The sequence below is a fragment of the Phasianus colchicus genome, chromosome 9 (assembly GCF_987193195.1).
Source record: "Phasianus colchicus chromosome 9, bPhaCol1.hap1.1, whole genome shotgun sequence".
Classification (NCBI taxonomy): domain Eukaryota; kingdom Metazoa; phylum Chordata; class Aves; order Galliformes; family Phasianidae; genus Phasianus; species Phasianus colchicus.
Window position 1 is genome coordinate 7,414,273 of NC_143444.1, and position 20,019 is coordinate 7,434,291.

Sequence of the window (20,019 nt, forward strand, 5' to 3'; positions counted from 1 at the left end):
GTCCTGATGCTAAGATTTCTCCCTGCCCCCCCCCCCGGCCTAGGCACGTGCATCCCCAAAACACAGTTGACAGTTTAGCTCTTTATTGTGACACAGAATTTTTTGGCTGTGTTTGGAAATCGCCCATGTAGCAGAACAATCTGCAGGGCAGGACGGGGTGACTGCAGCCTGTGCCCTGCTGCGGGCTGGCTCTGTGCCCCACTGCCTCCAACCAGAGCTCTCTGGAGGCGACTGACAGCAGGGACAGGCTCTCCCAACTCACTTCTCAGCTTTCTAGGAACTGGTGGTTTGTCTTCAGTAAAATCCTCTTGGTGGAAAGGGAACGGTGATGACTAAGCCCTAGGAGTCCTTTCTTGCTGAGCAGGCTGCTCTACAGGGACTGGCTCCACGGCCAAGCCAAGTGAGGTGGCTTTAAGTGGTAAAGTCTGGCTCAGGGGGCCCTGAACTTGGAAGGGAACTACAGCCTGGCAGCAGTCACAGTGACTTGAGGCGACACGACCAGCAGCAAGCCTTCCTGTAGTACCAGTGAGAGCACAGCTTCACCTTCAGCACAAGCACACAGTTGGCTGTCGCTTTGTCTTCACAGTCTTCTTCTGGGGAGCAGAAGCAACCACAGAAGGGGTTACAAAGCAGCCACGCTTCTCCAAGCTGAGAGCTGGAGGGAGTGAAGGCTTCCCAGGGCTCCTCCTCCCTGCCCTCCCAGTCTCACCTGGGGCCTCTGTGGGGCACGGCTGGAGCTGACACGTCTGCCTGCCTTCTGGTTTGGAAGTGGGGTCACAGCCCTGGGCCAGTGCTTCCCCCTGGTAGCACTTCACCTCGCGCAGTCGCACGCCAGCACCACACGTCTTGCTGCACTGTCGGGATCAAGGGAGAGGAGAGAGAGCATGAGAGGTGGGTTGTTATTGAGCTGTAGGTCCCGAGCCCTTTCCTCCACTGAGACCTGGCGGTCTGTGCTTTGGAGACTGCTCTTGAGGAGGTTTGGGTCAGATCTCACACTAAGCCCAAACTCAGGCTCTCCTCCGGTTGCTTGAAAAGAGCCTCTCTAAGCTGGGGCAGGAGGTTGCTTTCTGCTTCTTAATGCAGCTCAGAGTTGGCTCTGCTTTGAAAGCTGGTGCTGTTTTAGAAGATGGACAAAATGGCAGCTTCGCCTCCCCCCCCATTCACTAAATGCTAACTAAAGCAATCAAGAGGACAGAACATCAGCTCCTGGCAGAGGAGACCTGATTGCATCACCTGCAGTGTGGTGCATGCTTCTGCCTGAGGCAATAATCCACGAGCTCTGAGGTTTTCTCCACCTGCTGTGGGCCAGTCCTTCCTTTTGCTGCCTGGTCTGCTAAAAAGCAGAGCTCGTGGTCCCACCCAGACCCAACGGAACCCTCAGCAGACAGAACTGCTGGAAATCCTCACTGCAGGTCATGCTTTACCACCCAGGGTTAGCTCTTCTCCCACTTCCCTGCCACACTGAGCCGTACCTGAGACCAGGAGGTAGTGAACCAGGTTGAACACGGCCTCATGAAGCAGGCAGCTTGCTCCTCAGGCTTTTGTGCAGCCTCACAGCGTTTCTCAGGGTACTCCCTGTACACCCCGTTCTCCAGCCCTGCACACAGGACAACCCGGCTCTTCGTCCCTCGTCCGCAGCTGGCATCACACTGGGAAGGAGAACATAAACTGCTGCTCTGCTGTAGAGCTTCAGGTAAGGTGGCATCCTGCTCAGAACGTGCTGAATGCATGTGCTAACACTAGGCTGATGGAGGTAGTGCTGCCCGGGTCATGGGGGTGCCTGAAAGGGAGCTGGATTCCACTGGAATGGGGACAGGAGATGGTTATGTGTTCAGCTAGCATGGAGGATGCTGAATTGAGCCTGGCTGGCCTGAGAGCAGTTCCCACAAGGGACCTGGAGCAGCCAAGGTAAGACTGTAAGAGGATGTTTCTGTCTTATTTTATATATCTCTATGCCCTAAAAGACCACGTAGCGTGTTTGTGCAGTAATCTACATCTTGGAGTACTGACAAGCTCTGTGAAGGCTCGAGGGGACCAAGCTGGTGCACTGCAGGAGATTGCATGGACAAATACCCAAGCTCAGCCCAAAGCTATGCAGATACAGATGGGAGGGATCGACCTCTCAGGACAACACCGAGAGAAGCAGGCAGTGGGAGGCAGAATCTCATTCTAGTTGTGTTCCCTGGTGTCCTGGGCAGCACTTAGCAGCGTGAGACTTCACTGCTCAGTGCCCATCTTCACAGTGCCAGGGCCAGCACAGCTGGCTCACATCCCTCCTGAGTCATCCTGCAAACAGCTCACCCGCAGCTGAACAGCTGAGAGAGCACAGCAAAGAAGCTGGCACAGGCAAAAGTGGGGAGCCCAGCTGGCCTTTCAGAGTTCAGGTGAGTTTAATCACTCAGGCACAGCTCAAAAACTGCACTGCAGCATTGGGTGTGACCTACACCACAGGACAGAGCAGGAAAGAGCTACAGGAGTGCCATGGGTCCCCAGTTGTAAATGATTTCTGCTCGTTATTTGTGCTGGAGGGACTCTCAACTGAATGCTGTCAGCAGCTAGGAAGGCTAGAAAAAGGATTCCTTAGAAGCCCTCCTTCGTGCTCCGTGAATGCCTGTTTTTCTCAGGACTTTACAAGGCAAAGCCCAGACCCCACAGGTCTGTCACAATGTTCTCTCTGGGTGCTCTGGGATTTGGACTGGCTTGTAATGGAAGCTCATAATAGCCTCTCTAGCAACAGAAGGCAAGCTGGCAGGCAGCAATTGCTGGCTTAATAGAACAGGGCCCCTGGGCTATGTTTATTGCACCTGGGGCAAGTAAATGCTCTTGGGCTGGAGGTGACTCCCAGGGCAGGAACCTAGGCTGAGGCCTTACCTCTGGCTCTTATTAACTGGAGATGCAGTTGTTTTTTGTAGGGCTTTCTCTTTGGCAGCAAGACCCAAATCTTGGGGGTGTAGTTGCAGATTCTGGATGGGGCTCTGCTGAGGTCCCTGCAACTGCCAGCTGGGAGCCAGAAGTGGGAGAGGAGGAGGACTTCTATAGGACACTACTGCCTTCCCTGCGACCTCTATTGGAGGGCCACAAGTGCCACAGACTGGGGTATGGAGGGGACAAGCTGGGGTATTTTCCTCTGCCCTCGTTTTGGAAGGAGCAACGATGCAGCTGGTGGTGACACTGTACAACTTTGCTCCACCAACGGAGCCAAAAGTGCCCATCATCTCCTGTGGGATGCAGTGGGAAGGAGGGCTGAGGACGGAGGGCTGGGTTTGGCTTTACCTGGTCCCACTCCTGCTCCACCCAGTGTGCAGGGCAGTCCTTGTCTCCACACGGATGGACGGCCAGGGGCTTGGCAGCTGGGTCACACTGTGTGTCAGAGATCACCTTGCCCTCCAGGTTGCGACAGGCGACGAAACGGCTTATGCGTCCTTCTCCACATGAACCTGAGCACTTGGAGGAATAAAGGGCATTTAGACACACCAGGGGGGTGGAGGGGCTACGGTCAGCAGCGTGAGCCTGGAGACCTGGATCTGGGGCTGTGGTACTTGATCCCAAGGGTCCTTAGAGGTGTTGGAGAAATGTGGAAATGTGGCAGTGAGGGACGTGGTTTGGTGGGCGTGGATGATGGGTTGATGCTTGGATTAGATGATCACAGAGATCATTTTCCAACCTTAATGATTCTATGATTCTAAGTTCCAGTTAGGTCTGAATGAGCTCCATTCAATAATTTGAGGAGCTCTTGGCACCTGGAGAATGGAGCTCTCTGACCAAATGCTCCTCCAAAGACCCTTGGGCTCCACCACTCCCACTGGCACAGTCTGTGCCAGTGCCTCCCCACTGTTACTGAGGAGAAATGTTTCCTAATACCCAACCTGACCCTCCCTTGGTGCTGAGGCCATTCCATCCCATTCTGTCACTGTTACCCGGGAGCAGAGGCCGATCCCCCCTCAGCACAGCCTCCTTTCAGGCAGTTACAGAGAGCAGTGAGGTCTCCCCTGAGCTCCTCTTCTCCATACTGCCCCATCCCATTCCCTCAGCTGCTCCCCATCATACTGTGCTCCAGACCCCACACAGCTCCCTGCCCTTCTCTGGACATGCTCCAGCAACTCAACGTCTTTCTTGTGAAAGGCCCAAAATTGAACACAGAACTCAAGTGCTGAGTACAGGGGGATGATCCCCTCCCTACTACTGCTGGCTGATGCAAGCCAGGATGCTGCTGGCCTTCTTGGCCACCTGGGCACACCGTTGGCTCAAAAATGTACATTATCACTATTTCTCTAGCCTCTGCCAGAGGAAAGCCAACAGTGAGCAGCAGCATGACTGCTCATCTGCTCCCTCTTGCCAGCCCTGTGCCCTCAGAAGTAGGGATGTGGAGGAGCAGCCCCTCTGCACTCACCGGGCCCCAGTCCGAAGCGGTCCAGCGGCGGTCGCAGGGCGGCCCTGTGCACTCCTTCTCACTGCTGGGCTTCTGGGACTCATTGCAGAGGGCTGCTTCCACCGAGCAGCGCACCTCCCTCTTCATCGTTCCCTGGCTGCCACATCGGGCTGAGCACTGCAATGACACCGAGTTGGATTCCAAAGCAGAGCACAAGAGGAACAAGCAAAGGCGTTTTCCTCCTGCTGCACTGATGGAGAGGGGAAGGGTCCCAGCAGGGAAGGAGAAAAGTGAGTAAAGGTGAGCGTGCAGCCGGGCAGGGCTTCCTCAGCGCTCACCAGAGGGAAGCACCCAACATCTGTCATTTTCCTTCAGGCCCCAGCTCATCCTTGGATGCAAAGCTCCCCCAGTGCCTACCTCAGACCACTCTGAAAGCTCCCACTGGGGTCCGCAGGCCTTGTTCTTGCAGGCTTTTCTCTCTATGGGCCTGGCCAGCCCAGCTGACTCGCAGAGGTCATTGTAAACAGAGCTGTCGAAGCCTGGAGCCAGCATCTTCCAGCAGCGCACGGTGCGGTACTGGTAGCCCTCACCACAGGTCCTGGAGCACTCACTCCAACGGCTCGTTTCCCACCTCCACAAGCAGCCCCCAGGAGAGAAAGAGAGAAAACACAAAGCAAAGCACAGGTAAGTGATCCGGGGATGGAGGGTGGCTGGGGAGTGTTCGTGTGCCTGGGACTCCCTGACCCACTAACTGCTGCTGTGAATCTGCTCATCAGGTGTAGGTCTGTGGTCTTGAAAAACAACTTTGTGCTTAGTGGGTAATTTAAACACAGAAAATTTCTTCCCTCTTTTCACTTGCATGAGGATGCACAGGTTTAGCTGTTTAAGTACGTCTTCCAGACCAGAAATGGTTGCATACTGTGAGCAGGAGATGATCCTTACAAAGATGTGTATTCCCCAGGGGGAGCAGATGTCATTTCCACTCACCTAGGCTGGCAGTCTCTCCCTGTACAAAATTCATGTGTAGGTTCTGGTCGGGTCAGGGCATCGCAGTACGCTTCGTCCACTTCCACTCCGTCGTACCGTACACACATTGCATAGGAGGCACTGATACCTGCTGGACAACCAAGATCTTGTCTAGGTCAGGCTCCACCAGAACCAAAAGCCTCCCCCAGCTAATAGAAAATCACTGAAGAGCATTCACTGCCTCTGAAAACCTACCTGTAATTTAAAAATACCAGTGGCCTAAAAGGTCCTGCCAAGATCAGTTGCCCTTGAAAAGGCTTGAACTGAAAAAAGCCTCCAGACAAAAGTCAGCCAGATGCTCTGAATAGCTCTGCTTCTCTTCCTGGACTCCGAGTGTTGGCATATAAACCTCTCCTAAACTCTCATATAAACTGATGCTAAAACTCACTCTACAAGCTACATAAATGTATGATTGCACCACTGCTACAAAAGTCAGTAGCTTCAAGATGCCACTGTAAGACCAATGGAATTTGAAAATGTGTTTTCATGGGAAAAGAGCACATCTGTCCTCTTTAGATACCAAAAAAAAAGGGAACCAAATAGCAAAGAAAGTGGAGGCTGCCAGGTGGATTCCAACTACAGAAGTCACCAGGACAAAAGCAGTCTTGAAAATAAGCACTGGGTCTTTACCTACCTGAAGTGCAGGTGGAGCTGCAGGGGGCATAAGCTGAGACCTTCCACCGATACATGTCAGCCAAGCTGATGTCATCGTGGCCCACGGGGCTCACATCAAACTCATTGCTGCAGAGAGAGGAGGGGGCAGGAAATAAAGACATAAAATTGCTGTGAATGTAAAATATACTGCATTTCCTCCTTTCCTTCTTGGAAAACGGGAAGAAACTCACTGTTTCTGTGCTCCGTCCCTACCTCCCCCATCATGGGCAAGATGCACACTGTTAAGCAGAGCGTGAAGCCTTCACAGAATCATAGAACGGCCCGGGTTGAAAAGGAGCACAATGCTCATCCAGTTCCAACCCCCTGCTATGTGCAGGGTCGCCAACCACCAGACCAGGCTGCCCAGAGCCACATCCAGCCTGGCCTTGAATGCCTCCAGGGATGGAACATCCACCTTCTGTATTCAGCTAGTAAGACTGTGAACAGCCATAGCCCCACAGGTCCTTCAGAACACATTTAAATGGATCTCTCTGAGGCAAAGGAACACAACGCATGTTCCAGAAGCTCTGTGTTGGACCACGAGCTGAGCCAAACATCTGGAAGACACATCATTGCTCAAGCATCTATAACAGATACCATGGAGAGTCGCTGGCAAATGGGGACATCAAGGACAGCGGTGAGACAACTAGATTGGTTCAACCCTCCCTCCCCAGCCAACCATGCTCCTGTTTTGCCCAGGAAACCAAGTGCCACCTTTCAGTGCCGGGGGCCCGCAGAGGCTCTGCCTGGCTGACGTCCACCGCCGTGCTGGCACCCAGCAGAGAGCTCTCCATCACACTGTAGTTGCTCGCTTTCCCCTGTCTCCCAGCAAACATCTCCACCTTCAAGTCCTGCAGCGAGTTCTTACGGGACGGAGCTTTGTGGAGGCCCTGTGGCCACCGGGCGGCTGTTTCAGCCCATAGTCCTGCTGTGGTGTTCCTCTGGGCCAGCCTGGCAGCCAGGTACTGTAGCTCCCTGCAGAAGGCAGCGTGGTGCTGGTCCTGGTGGCACAACCTCCTGAAGAGCCGAAGCCTGGAGGATGCGACGCGGCTGTTCTCCGACAGCTCAGACCTCCTCATGCTGTAGGGTACAGCTGTGCTGATGGAAATCTGGTTGAATTTGAGGGCTGCAGGAAGAATATTGGGATGCGATAACTATCTTGCACAGCTTATGCTTCAGCGTGTGGTTTAGTGGTGTCTGGTAAGGCAAAAAAACACTGAATATTTGGCCTCAAAACCCTAAGTTGCCATCAGGGTGCATCAACAGGCTTTAATTATCCTGAGCAGCCTCACGTGAGATCCCCACACCTGCCCGTGGCCCAGGAGCTGCATTAAAGCTCAGACCTATGCTGTAAGTGCACTTCACTCCTAGTCCTGCCCCTTAACTGTTTGGCTTTCCCAGACAGACTCAGATTTGCTCCCCTTCTCACAAGGAGCAACCAGCTGCACTCTGATGGTCTCCACCCCTGCTATGAACCATCCTTTTTCCCTGTCTACCCGATGGAAAAGCCACCCTACATTTCAAGCAAACCAACGTGGAATGTCCCAATGCCCCTTTTCAATGAACTAAGGCTTGGGAGAAAAGGAAAAACAAAGCAACCAACCCAATTCTGTTTCTCCACCAATTGCTGCTCCTTCCTCTCCTTCTTCCTCTCCTGCTGCGTTTGCGTGGTAGACCTGTCTTATGTGGAAGTCATACTTCTCCTTTTCTTCACCTTGTTCCCAGCCCCAGTCCCGATTAGTGGAGTTGGTGTGGAAGAAGTGTGGATGGCTGAAGCCTAAATCTTCGTGCCTATCTTTTAGAGGAAGCTGTTTGTTGGTGTCATCTGGTGACAGGGAAAGCAGTGTGGCATTGGGGTCCTTGGCAGCTCTGAAGTTGGCTGGAACAGGATGGCTCTGGCTGGTCTCTATTGGGTGATGATAACGAGGTCTGTCTACAGCAGGGGCTGCGGTTCGGAGAGGTGGTGGTGTCCGTGGTACAGTGTAGTCATAAGTAATATGGGGCATTTTCCCATTAAAGTTATAGTACTGGAGGAAACAGGGAAGGAAAACAGAACCTCTTTCATTCTAAGGGCATGTGTTTCTTCTAGTCGCTTTGTGGCAGATGTTAAGAGAAGATAGCATCCTCTTAAACCCAAGAGGAAACCCCACAAAGCAATATCTGGCTTCCTCAGCCACGGGGTTGGCATGAGAACAAAATTAGGAAGCAGTTTGTCTGAGGGAGGCTCACAGTTTGGGACAGGCAAGACAGGAAGGGCTAAAAGTACCTCTTGACATACCATGGCATTCAGAGACTGGTTAGTGGGCCCGTGAGCTATGATATACTCCAGCCCATCTGAATTCAGACTCGAAGGCCGCCTGTACTTGAAGATCGTGCCAGCTACCCTGAAGTTCTGGGGGTTGTCAATGGCAGAGTTGCCGTTGAAGAAGAAATGCCCATATTCATCAGCGAGTGCTTCAAAGGAAAAAAGAGACAGATGTGATGCTCCGTGCAGAGTGCTGAGGCTGTGCTGGCACTAAGGAAAGCAAACCCTGTGCTACCCAGGAGGAAATGCTCACAGGGACGACTCAGGGACCTCCACACCCAGCCAGACCCCCTGCTTACCCAGGATGTTTTCTGTCTTCCTGCGCTCCATGATGAGGATGTCCATGGCACCGGCAGGGATGCTGGTGATGAACACGTAACCTGAGGAGCAGGAACAGGAGGTGAAGAAAATCCGAGGATGGAACAGAAAAGTGCTCACAGGCAAAGCATCTCATGGGATAGGTGTGCATGTAGGAGGGCAGCGCTACCCCTAGCAGGATGTTAAGGACCTAAACATGCTGTGCCAAGCTGTGAGCTCTAATCCCAGCTCCCTTCTGAAACCCCTCTGCCAATGACCATTGCAGGTCTCTAAGTTTGACCAGTGCTGGGTTTGAAGTCAGAAAGGAATTGCGTGAGCTTAACAGCGTGGCTGTAGGTGCATGAATGAATGTGCTGTCAGGCTTTTCCTCACAAGAGCACATAAAAAGCTTACTATTGATCAGCACTGGTGCTGAAGGGTGCAGGGAGAAGACTGTAGGTCCCCACAGCTCCCGACTCAACAGAATTTGTCTCAAGAGGAGCATAAAGATTGACCTTTAAATGGGTAGGAAGTAAAAGGCTCTTAACGTTGTGGGGCTTTGCCAGCTTGCCTTTCCTGTTAGAAAGTCTGTTGATTGTTTTTTTCCATCCTGTAAGATTTTATGAGGCCTGGAATGGAAGGCCAAGACTGTCTGTGTGCTTCTAGAGAGGTTAGCACTATTACCACACCCTGGAAAGGAGCCAGAATACTTCTCTGGTCCGGCGTCTGTGGAGAATGAGGTAGACTAGTGGAACAATAGCAGTGTAAAACGATGTTCCAAAACATCCTCAAACCACAGTTAATTAATTACTAATGAGTATACCACAGTCTGTTCCTTCTTGGTGGAGGAATGGGCCATGAGGTTGCAAGAGATGAACCATTAATCTCAGCCCAGTTTCAGAGGGACTGTCCCTCAGCTGCATCAGCCACAGGACTGGGGAAAGCTGGAGACGAAGTGCAGGCTGAAACAAATGCTGTGACCCTCATCAGAGGAGCCTAATCTTCCAGTGAACACCTAGCACAAATAAAAGAAGATTCATTGACCTTTTCACATCATCTGAGGTGCGCGAGATGCCAAAATCAATAGGAACAAAGAGATCCCCAGCTGCCTCCTACAGTGAAGATGTGAAAGAAAACCTTGCTGGCCTAATTTACAACATATCATCCCCAATCTCCTCTGACTGATTGATCCAAAAGGATAAAATGTCGGTATTTAAGCAGAGGTGGCACTCTTCAGCTTTTTCCACCAAGCAGCTGGGAAACTCCTACCCTCATTCAAGCCAGTCACCCTTCGTGCCAGTTAGTGGTAAGAAGTAGCAGGTGAAGTCTCTGAACTGTGGTAGCAGGGAGTACCTATCTGTGAGATTGCCTTTCGGAAGCTGCCTGAGACACGGTGACAAGTGCTGCCGTCCCCTCCACACACCCTGCATCTGTCCATCGTCCGGGCTGAATACAGGCTCCCATCACACCCCACTGGCTGCAAGGAAGAGTAAAAATAAAGAGTGTCTCTTAGGGGACAGTGTCTTTTCAAGGCAATGTTACCTTATTCTTTAGGTGAGCTCCTGGGTGTGGATGTGGGGTAGTTTGTGAGCATGTGCACTGTGGCCCTGAACCTGGGGCAGGGTTGCACGTGTAGGTGCAGGAAATAAGATTCAGCAAGTCTGCTTCCATTTATTCAGTCTCCCATCTTTTGGCCAATCCTTCTCACTGTAGTAGTGATGTACAGCATCATCTTCCAGGAGATGCTGCATCAAAGGCAGGCAGGCTGCTTGAGGTTTTAAGACACCTCTCTCTAACAACTCCACACACACATCCTTTACCCTTGTTCTACAAGGGAAAAAATATCCAATCTTTTTCAGTTTGGCTATGAACACAGACCTTCAATCCTAGCCTTCTCTGTGCTGGGAGAAAAGTTCTGTTACCCACTGTGAATGCGGATGTATCTAACTCCTTTTGTGCGAGTCTCTCTGCTCTGCTCTAGCCCACAGGCACTCAAAAGTGAATGTAATCATTCTTGCCAGGCCTTGGTTTCACCTCTCTGCTGGGACCCTTGGCTTCACAGTGACTAGGCAGCTCAACAAGGCATTTATACCCCTGGTTTCTGTACTATTTCCTTCCAGAGCCTCACCTCGCACTTCCCATTGATGCAGACCCCTTGGTAGGTCCTGTCCTTGCAGGAGGTACCATCCTGGGCTCGGGCCATCAGTTGCCTCTCTCCATTCCGCGTGGTGCACTGGAGGTCACACGGCTTGTTGGAGATGCTGGTGTAGTCATCTAAAGGGACAGAGGCAGACCAAGGGGATGGGCAGTGAGGGAGGGGACTTTCCCTTTATGCACGCTGCTGGTTTGATGTCATCTTAGATGTTCTTGCTTCTCAAGATGAACTGCAAGGCTACAGACCTTGTGGTAGTAAAGGGATCATGGTATGAGGCTGCACATGGGGCCATACATAGAAGTGCTTCTTGATGGCAAAACCTCTCCCCTTTGCAGTGCCATCCCCTGTGCCAGATATGGGAATCCACATCAGCAGATCCCAGGCCACACATAAGTACACAGGAGCAAGTATGACCCGCAAGAGAGGTACTGACAGTGGGGCTGTGGCCAGCTGCACCCCTTCCAGCTGAGCAATGGGAGTTAGAGGTGCAGATGTTCTGTGTTCCCTTAGCAGCTAATGGAAAAACAGGCAGGTCCAGAAAGGCAGTCATATCTCAGGGGAGCTGAATCTGGGCCTCAAGGGCCATCTGGCAACCCGTGTGAAGCAATTTATCTCTTCTATGCAGGAAATGGATGGCCATCCTGTTCAGAATAACCCACCGCCATCCCAGTGGGAAGCATGCTGGATGACAGAGGTGGCTGAAATGTTAGGAGGCACACACAGACCGAACACCCCATCTGCCAAGGTGACTGTAGGTGAGTCAAGACACCTGGCTGTGTCCCCTGTCTGCTCACCAGCACGTTCTCACATAGGATCCAAGCCAGTGTGAGAAGAGGCCTGGCTGGCTGGGGTGGTTCTGTGAAGAGAGGGGACTTGCCCCTGGGTTCTCCTCCTGTGTCTGAGAAAATCCTGCAGGTGTTTTCTCACCCTGAAGCTGTGAAAACCCACCTGGATAGAGGGGCATCCAGTGGTAGTACCGCTTCCCAAAGGCTTTGGCATTGAAACTGGAGCACTGCTGTTGTTTGAAGCTTGCTGTGTTGGCTGGGCAGGGCTACGGAGGGAATAAATGTGATCAAAAGCTCCCTATGTCGCAGCCATGGTTGTGACAGCTGCTTGGCCCTGCTGCATCCTTGGGGGATGAAAATGCCCTGTCCACCCTGGAAGGAATCAGTGATGGACTCTGATGTGCAGTAATACAGGCAGAAAGGCCAGGCTTCCATCGCCTCAGCCAGCTGTATTTAACAGAACTGCAAAATCTACTTCCAGCAAAAGGAAAAACATACCAGGAAAACTTCTTCCTTCCCCCCACCCCACAACAAATGTGTTTTATATCCTTCTCCCCCACCTTTCAGACCCAGAGAGGAGAGCCCAACTCCCATGTTTTCAAAGGCAAGCTGGCAACTCCCCCAAGAGTGCACCGTGCCTCTTATCTGCACTCCTCTGCCAGACCCTCACTGCTGGTGCTCCTGCATTTGCTGGTCCAACCTCACATCCCCCAGAAAGGACCAGTGAGTGCTGGAAGCAGTTCTCACCTGCTGCTGGCACAGTTGGTAGTGCTTGGCTTGGCCAACACACATGGTGCTGTTTGTTCCCTGGGGCATCTGGAGCCTGCAAAACAGAATGTGTGAAAGCAGAAATAAGCTAGAGGTCTGCAAAGCACTAAGAAATCACGGATAATAGAGAAGTCAGGGTGGGATTTTATCAGAGTAAGGTTTTCAGGGTTTACACTAGTCAATGTCTCCTCTGAAAGGCATTTTCAGTGCTGTTAGCTTTGGAGTGTGATTTTAGGCTACTCTCATTACGGAGCAGTACAAGTGGATGGGAAACAACTGAAGTATTTCCATGGCTGGGTCTGCCCAGACATCTCTGAGCTGCAAAAGGGTTGGTGTGACAAAAGGGCAATGGGGCCTGATGATCCACCATTTCCACGGAAGCACCTACAATTTGGAAGTGAGCTGGGGAACTGATTTCAGAATTCACTGAGCAGCATGCAGAGAGATGGCACCTCTTGTGAGTACTGAATGCCTTTCAAGAGAGGTTTGGTGATGAACAAAAACCATGGGGATTTCTCAGCAAGTGATGCTTTACCTCTGGCCAGCAGCACTCGTCCAAGAGATACTGAAGTTCTCGACTAATGCAAAAGCTAAAAAAAATTCCTGAAAGCTGGGAAGATGCAGGGAGAATGGTCAAGGTTACAGATGGGAACTTCACTGTGTAATGAAGAACCACATTCAAGCTGGACTGCTCAGATGCACTGCAGCTATTCCTGCAGAGCAACAATTTACACAATGTTGGTAGAGCCTAAATTCACATCATAAGGCTTCCAAATTGCCATCTCTTTCAGCTGAAGCAGGGGCAGCCTGCAGACTCCAGCAAAAACTGTTTCACAGGGCATGGCTGGCTCACACTTAAGCTGCCCTGCTGGAAGCTGCAGGAGCCTTTTGGCTGGGTTTGATGTCAAGCAGAGGCAGAGACATTGGCAAGCCTCGTTAGTGGGGAGGCGGTGTCCAGACGGACAACGTGTCACCACATCTGATGGTATGCTGCCAACCAGCCCACATAAAAGAAATTTTCTTCTGGAGGAGGCAGAGCAGGTGGGGGGCCCTTGTCTGAGCTTCCTGCCCTCAGGAGTGCAGTCACGCAGAAGGGAAAGAGGCTGAGCAGCCCCTATGCCGTGCTGTGCAGTACGATGCTGGCTCTTGTTAGCAGCTCAGGCTGGCGAGGTGCCTGATGAGGGCTGGCTGGTGAGGTGATCGAGAGGGAACAGCTGGGTCCCCGCGAACCCTGTTTGACCAATTCCAGGACTGTGGTAGCTGCAGGGGATAAATGGAGGTTGGGGCACTGTGGAGGACGCATGCTGGGACCCACCGCTGCCGCAGGCAGTGCCGCTCCCGGGACATCACGCCTCCCCCGCAGGATCGCGAGCAGGTGGACCACGAGCTCCACTCTCCCCACCACTTGGTAACTTCTTCATCCCAGGGGCCAGCTCCATCTGCTGCCTCACTACTGTCCTGACAGAAACAGAGAACGGTTAGCTGGGGAACCTGGCGGCCTAACTCCAGACAATGGATGGATGGATGGATGGATGGATGGATGGATGGATGGATGCCTCTGGGATCTCGTGGCATGGGCATGACATGCGTGGCACTCAGTGTGGCTGCAGCCCAAGCTGCGAGTTCACTACCAGCCCAGCTCAGCCACATCAGCAGCACACAGCCCCAGCTGCCAACCAGCACGGAGCAGCAGGAAGGCTGCGGCGTCTGGCTGCAGGGAAGGGGGGTGGGGGGAGACGCATCTGTCCTTTGGCAGAGCTGTATCACAAGGAATAAACTCCTCTTTGTGCATAAGTCGGCTCAGGTCCAAGTTCCTCACCCTGCGTCTGTCACAAAAGTCATTTTCAAGAGTGCTTCAGAACCGGAGCCTCTTGCAGGCTGTCTCAGCACAGCTTTGCTGGCCTCTCCGTGCTCAGCAGAGGACTTTCTCCCTCACCCAGCATGCTTTGCTGGGGCCAATCCTTTAAATTTGGCAAACCTGAGCTCTCCCAGCCCTACCTGTTCATGACAGCAGGCTGCTGTCGACTGCACCTCTGAGATTCCCAGCAGGTAAGTGAGCATACGTTTCAGCAAGATCATCTCTTGCAATGTTTTTCCTGCTCTGTGATGCCCTAAAAGCTCCAAGGACTTTTGCAAATTGTGTGCAGGAGCGAAATTGCTGCTTACTGCAACACAGCTGTGAGCAGAGAGTTAAATGCAGCAATGAGCTTACCATGGGGCAGTGACTAGAAGTGATTTAGCCAGCTGAAAATGCTGACAGTGTATCAGGAGCAGCAGATGAGAACAAATAATTTGTGTGTATTGTCTGTGTGGCATCTCTTATGTTACACTGAGGGCATGGAGAGGCTGTACCTGTGCTACTCATAGCAAAACCTGCTGATCGTGGCAGTGCTGATAGTCCTGGTGGGAAGAACTGGTCTGCAAAACGTAATTGATGGATGTGAAAGAAAGCTCAGCAGTCTGCTGAGCTCAGTTCACTATTTTGGTTGGCTGCCTCTTGGCTTGATGCTCTTTTATGGTGTAATAAAGCCAAAGTGTTCTTCATCTTGCAGTGTAATTCCTGCCTGAGCATTTGTTTCTATAGCACCTGCCAATAGCATCCTCTGGGCAGAGGAGATGCAGAGGAGCTGATTTTGGGTTAGAACTCAGCATGGTCGAGGTGCACATAGTGACCATACTGCCCACGGAGTGTGTTGAAAGTAACCTGCTCTGCTGCAAAAAAAGCACCACACCACCTGATGCTGTACAACAGTACAGCTGGTGGCGAAAACATTGCAACCAAATTCCTTGCAACATAGGTGTGCTGGCTGCATGTGCTTCTCTGACAGAGAGCAAGTGCTGTGTAAAAACGAAGCATAAAAGAAACAAGCAGGTTTTCAGCAAGACCTTTCCTTCTGCTGCCAGATGCTCATTTCAACCTGCGTCCTTCGATGGTTTCTGTCCGACTGCACACGATCAGACTGCAGGTGGAAATGCTGGCTGTGCAGCTTCCGTGGTTACAAAGACAGACACGAAAGGCTGTCTTTTCAGTTCAGATCTCCCCCTGACCCCTGCGATAAGCATCTCCAGGCCTGCGGAGGAAGCTCCCTTCACAGCTGCTGGGAAGGAGAGGACAATGATTTATCTGTCTGTGCAAAGAGCTCAGTGCAAAGCAAGTCTCTCAAGAGCTGGAGCATCAATCACAGCTGGCCCCTTTCCACGTGACTGAGTGGCCACAGAGCACCAAGGGCTGCACAGACTGCCCAGGGGGAGGCGTGTGGGCCAGAAGTAGCAATATTTACCCAGCCTTTCCCCAGGCTTTGCCCCACTCCATCCCTGAGAGCTCTGCTGCAGCAGTGACAGCAGTTTTCAAATGAAACGTGTTCCTCTACCTCTGTAAGCCCCTGCTTCCTCAATCAATCACACATTAAATAGATTGATTTGGCTCTCAGGTTTTCCATGACCAAGCACTCTTGCCAGCCCTTGCCCAGCAGCACTTATTTATCTGTGTAAGCAAGGACAGTGCTGAGCTGCAGCCTTTGCAAGCGAGGCTCACGGTGTGACAGCAGCTGAGTCCTCAGCCCTGAGATGTGGAGGTGAAACTCAGGTGGGTGCAGCTGGTTCCAATCTGGGCTGAGTTTGCTGTGTTGTCAGAAATAAATCTGTGCTAACCATGACACACAAATGGCTCTTGTTTGTAATTTTCCAAATTTCCAGATAATAAATGAAGGCCTGTGAGATAGACTCCAGATTAGATAAGCTCCCAGCTTCAGTTTCCCAAGCCCCTCGGCAGACCCTAAGGGTTACTTCTGGCCAAGCAGATTTCCACCCCCCATTCCTTGGAGAAAGAGAAGCCAAGGAGCTTTAAAACAACACCTCTGCACTCTCCTGGTTGTGGGAGATGCTGAACTGCTCTAACTTGTGCCATGCTGCAGAACCGTGCATGGAGCAGACTAAAACTGTGGGGCAGGAGGTGGGTGCAGGTGCAGGATCTGTAAAGCTGGCTCTGCCCGGGCTTGGATATGGGAGGAGGATCAGGTGCAGTTCCTCAGCTGATGAGAAATGTTAAAGGCTAGAAATCACATCAGCAGAAAAGACAGGCCACCGTGCAGCGCAGCCAGGTGCTCTCCTCAAGAATTCCCCTGGAGGCACTTGTGGCTTGGCACGCAGGCTGTACAGCTGCAGCTCTTCCTCTCTGAGGCTAACCACGGTATTCCTGTGCCTCAACACCTACAGGGAGGCTGTGCACACGCTCCGGTGAGGGCTGCCCTCCTGTCCTCTTGCTCGGGGCTGAGCAGAGCCTCCAGTGATGCTGGGGAACTTTTCCAGGATTTTCCAATATTGCTGTCTCTAAGCCAGCATCACTGAAAGCTTTTCCTGCCTACCCAAAGGCTCAGCAGCTGTTTCCCTTCTACCCCCCACCAGAGCCAGACAAAGGCTGCCACAAACTGCCTCAACCCCACGAGGGAGGGAGGATCCAGGCTGACATCCTATCAGTTTTCCAGGCGGTCTTTCTGAAGAACAGAAAGGGATCAAATAAACCCTCTAATGATTCTCTGCTGCGTGTCAGATCAACTCTAAGCTACAATGGGTTTCCCAGAAACCTGGGAATAATGGCAATTAGTGTGTCATTGGCTCAGTGTCCCACACTGCGCACTGGGTCCTGGGACTCATTAAGCCCAGTGTCTCAGGGGTTTGAAATCTTTCTAGGAAGAGAAAACAAATCCCTGTTAGTTGCCCTTAGTGGAGAAGCTTGCAGGGGTATGCTATGTTGCAGTGTGACGTGCCTTAGGGCCCTGTGCAGCACTGCAGGGCACAGGGAGCCCTCAGAGGACAAAAACAGCAGCTGAAAAAGAACTAAATTCTGAACAGCCCTTTTCTGAGGTCATTAACTCCATGTCCTCCACAGAAATCCACAATCCTTTACCTAAGGGCTTCTCTCTATGGCAAACTGTGCTACTTGCTTGAGATACTGAACAGCTTCAGATGTCCTAATGCCTCAAACTGCCTGCAGATGTTATCTCGTGCTCCTGGAAATGAACAGCCACGTTCAGCCCCCAGGTCTGGGTGCTCTGTGCTGTGCTCTGATCAAAGCTGTGGCTGAAAAAAAACAACAACTGTGTTTTCAATTGTGCCCTCAGAAAAGAGAACTCTGGTGCACCGTTGATCATCCTGCTGCGAAGGGAAAGAGGAAAGGAATACGGGGTGTGCACGAGGAATCCCTACCATCTGTTTTTTTCAGAGGCACTGCATCCAGAGAGCTTGGTGCAGGGAGGAATTTGCTTATCTAGGGACTGAGGCTCCCTGTGGCATTCCCTGCATGCATGCTGCAGCAAACGCAACCAGCAGGTTAATCCCTTCATGACCGCTGCCTTCACAGCCTGCTGTGCGCGGGGTGAAGGAGTGCACATCTGGCAGGCTGACCCTGGGAAGCCCTGCTCATGGGGGAAAAGCAAAGCAGGCAGAACGTGTGCGAGGCTGCAGATGCAGCGGGAGCGGCACAACTGGGGCTTGAACCCAAAGGCAACCCCAGCTCAGGTGATGCCGCTGCTCAAAGCTGAGGTGTAGGTGAGGCTCAGGTTGGGAGGGACCTCAAAGATCATCCACCAGCCCTGCCGTGGGCTGGCTGCACTCAGCTCAGGCTCAGCTCCATGGCCTGGGGCACCTCCAGGGATGGGGCACCCACAGCTCTGGGCAGCAGTGCCAGCTCCTCACACCACTCAGAGTGAAGAATTCCGCCCTAACATCCCATCTTTTACAGATCCCCTCGCAGCAAAAAGCCGTCGTGCCCCCCTCCCCCAGTCCTATCGGCAGCAAAGCAGGTAAGAGATGGCGCGATCCCACCTCAGCCACGGCTTTGTGCGGGGAGCAGCGCATCGCTCGCAGCCCTCCTGCGAGCCGGGGGGGTTCGGGTCCCACCGCGACAGGCCGTGGGGGCAGGGCTGGAACGGGCGGGCAGGGCTGGAACGGGCGGGCGGCCTCCGCGGGTCGCCGCGGCCCTTTGTCGGCGGGGAGGCGCCGTTCCGGGCGGCGTGAGCCCCGAGGCCGCGCTTACCTTAGCGCCGAGGGGGGCGGCGGCGCTCAGGAGGAGGAGGAGGAGGAGGAGGAGGAGGCGGCGGGGAGCGGCCATGCCGCGCTGCTGCTGCTGCTGCCGCCGCTCGGAGGAGGCGGCGCGGCGGCCCACCAGCGGCCGGGGCAGGAGCAGCCGGCGGCGGGGCGCGGGCCGGCATGGCTGGGGGAGTTAATGACTTTACAACGTGCCGGGAGCGGCGGCCGCCGGGGGAGGGAGGAGGAGGAGGAGGAGGAGGGGGAGCCGGCGGACAAAGGGGAGGCGGCGGGGGGCAGCGCTCCGGAGGCGGGGAGCCCCGCGGCACGGCCCCGTCCCGCCCCTCCGCTGGGCTGCGGTCCGCGCTGCCCCGGGCTGCTGGCACGGAGCGCTGAGCATCGCGCTCCTTCCGCTCGGGATCCGCCAGCCAGCCTGCGGAGCTTCTAACCAGCAAGGAGGACCGGCGTTTCTTTCTTTGAGGAGGAACCCGTGCGATCCGAGGCTTCGCTCTGCAGCAGAGCTCGGAGCCGGGAGGCGACCGCTCCTCCCTTCTGCCGCTCCAAGCGGCTCAGCTCCTTTGCTGCGCCGTGGCTCCGTGCACATCAAGCACGTCTGCTCCTCTGCGGGAATGCCGTGACCTGAAACTGCTGCTTGGATACGCCCGAGCGGTGCCGTTCGCAGCTCTCGTTTGGAAGCTGTGCCGCGGCTCTGAAGAACGTCAGCTCTCGAGTGCCCTCGCCAGGGACCGGCCGAGCCTTCCGCTCAGAGGGAGATGCTAGCATGGAGCTAACGTTCGAGAGGGAAGGACGGCGATGGGGCTGCTCGGTGCTTTGCCCTCTCCCGGTGCTGGGACGGCTGAGGTCACTGCCCGCCTGTCTCCTCTCATCCTGCCTTCCAGCTTTACTGAGTGCAAAGAGATGTAGGTACAGTCCAGCCTGAACTCCCAGAACTGAATTTTGCCCCTCAGCTGAGCAGCTTCGAGGTAATTTTCAGAGTCGTCGAGCACTTTGCTGCAGCACATCCTTCCCTGCAGAATTAGTGCTGCAGGGACGCTTTCCACGCTCCTCCGCTTCCCTTCAAAAACCACGGCTGTGAATTGCTTTGCGTGGGGCTCTGCGAGGACAGAGCCGGTACCTCCCACCCCGCAGATCCAGATCCTCGTGTCCTGTACTGACGCAGCCAAAGCGACTCCAGAGTGCAGGACGGAGGTTTGGGGGGCTTGCAGGTGGCTCTCGCTCAACGTGCATTGAAATCATTGCGTGCAGAGAACACACCTCAACAAGCACGGCATCGGAGGGGAGGGAGCATACAAAACCAGTGCTCTCCTCCAGCCAGAGCTGCTCTCCGAGCCCAGCAGGAGTTTGGCTGCTTCTGAATTCAGAGGCGAGACCAAAAAAATGCTCTCTGTTTAAGCCAGGGCTGGGCAAGATAATTCAGCACAAATCTTAAAATGCAGATATGCAGAGGTGTTGTGAAATTGTGTAGAAGAGACCTACTTTTTTCCCCCCCAATGAGTACAGTGTTGAAATGAGAAATATTTGGTTTCTAAAATGTTGCCAGTGGGTTTTAGTTTCAGTATTACAATGGAGTGTTTTGCAAACCCCAGCCTGTTTCAGCTGGAGTTGCATTTAGCAG

At 53.3% G+C, this 20,019-nt stretch overlaps 1 protein-coding gene across 7 annotated transcripts; it reads right to left on the minus strand.

The window, feature by feature from the left end:
* Positions 1-69: 69 nt before the first annotated feature.
* Positions 70-18,817, minus strand: LOC116230444 (ADAMTS-like protein 2). 7 transcript variants are annotated; one of them, XM_090146015.1, is made up of 18 exons: positions 18,394-18,817; positions 13,675-13,817; positions 12,339-12,414; positions 11,755-11,857; positions 10,780-10,925; positions 10,005-10,128; positions 8,654-8,734; positions 8,328-8,503; positions 7,653-8,076; positions 6,764-7,175; positions 6,030-6,136; positions 5,357-5,486; positions 4,787-5,000; positions 4,391-4,546; positions 3,274-3,444; positions 1,473-1,649; positions 710-854; positions 70-593 (listed from the first exon to the last, which is right to left on the minus strand). In XM_090146015.1, exons 1-18 carry the CDS (start codon positions 18,466-18,468, stop codon positions 475-477), a joined length of 2,979 nt encoding a protein of 992 aa, XP_090002141.1. In that variant the 5' UTR covers positions 18,469-18,817; the 3' UTR covers positions 70-474. The 7 variants fall into 7 exon arrangements, with proteins under 7 accessions (XP_090002141.1, XP_090002142.1, XP_031451463.2 ...); XM_090146016.1 differs by having other exon boundaries at positions 71-593; positions 13,675-13,812; positions 18,394-18,466; XM_031595603.2 differs by lacking the exon at positions 18,394-18,817 and having other exon boundaries at positions 71-593; positions 5,357-5,483; positions 13,675-18,362.
* Positions 18,818-20,019: the final 1,202 nt, after the last annotated feature.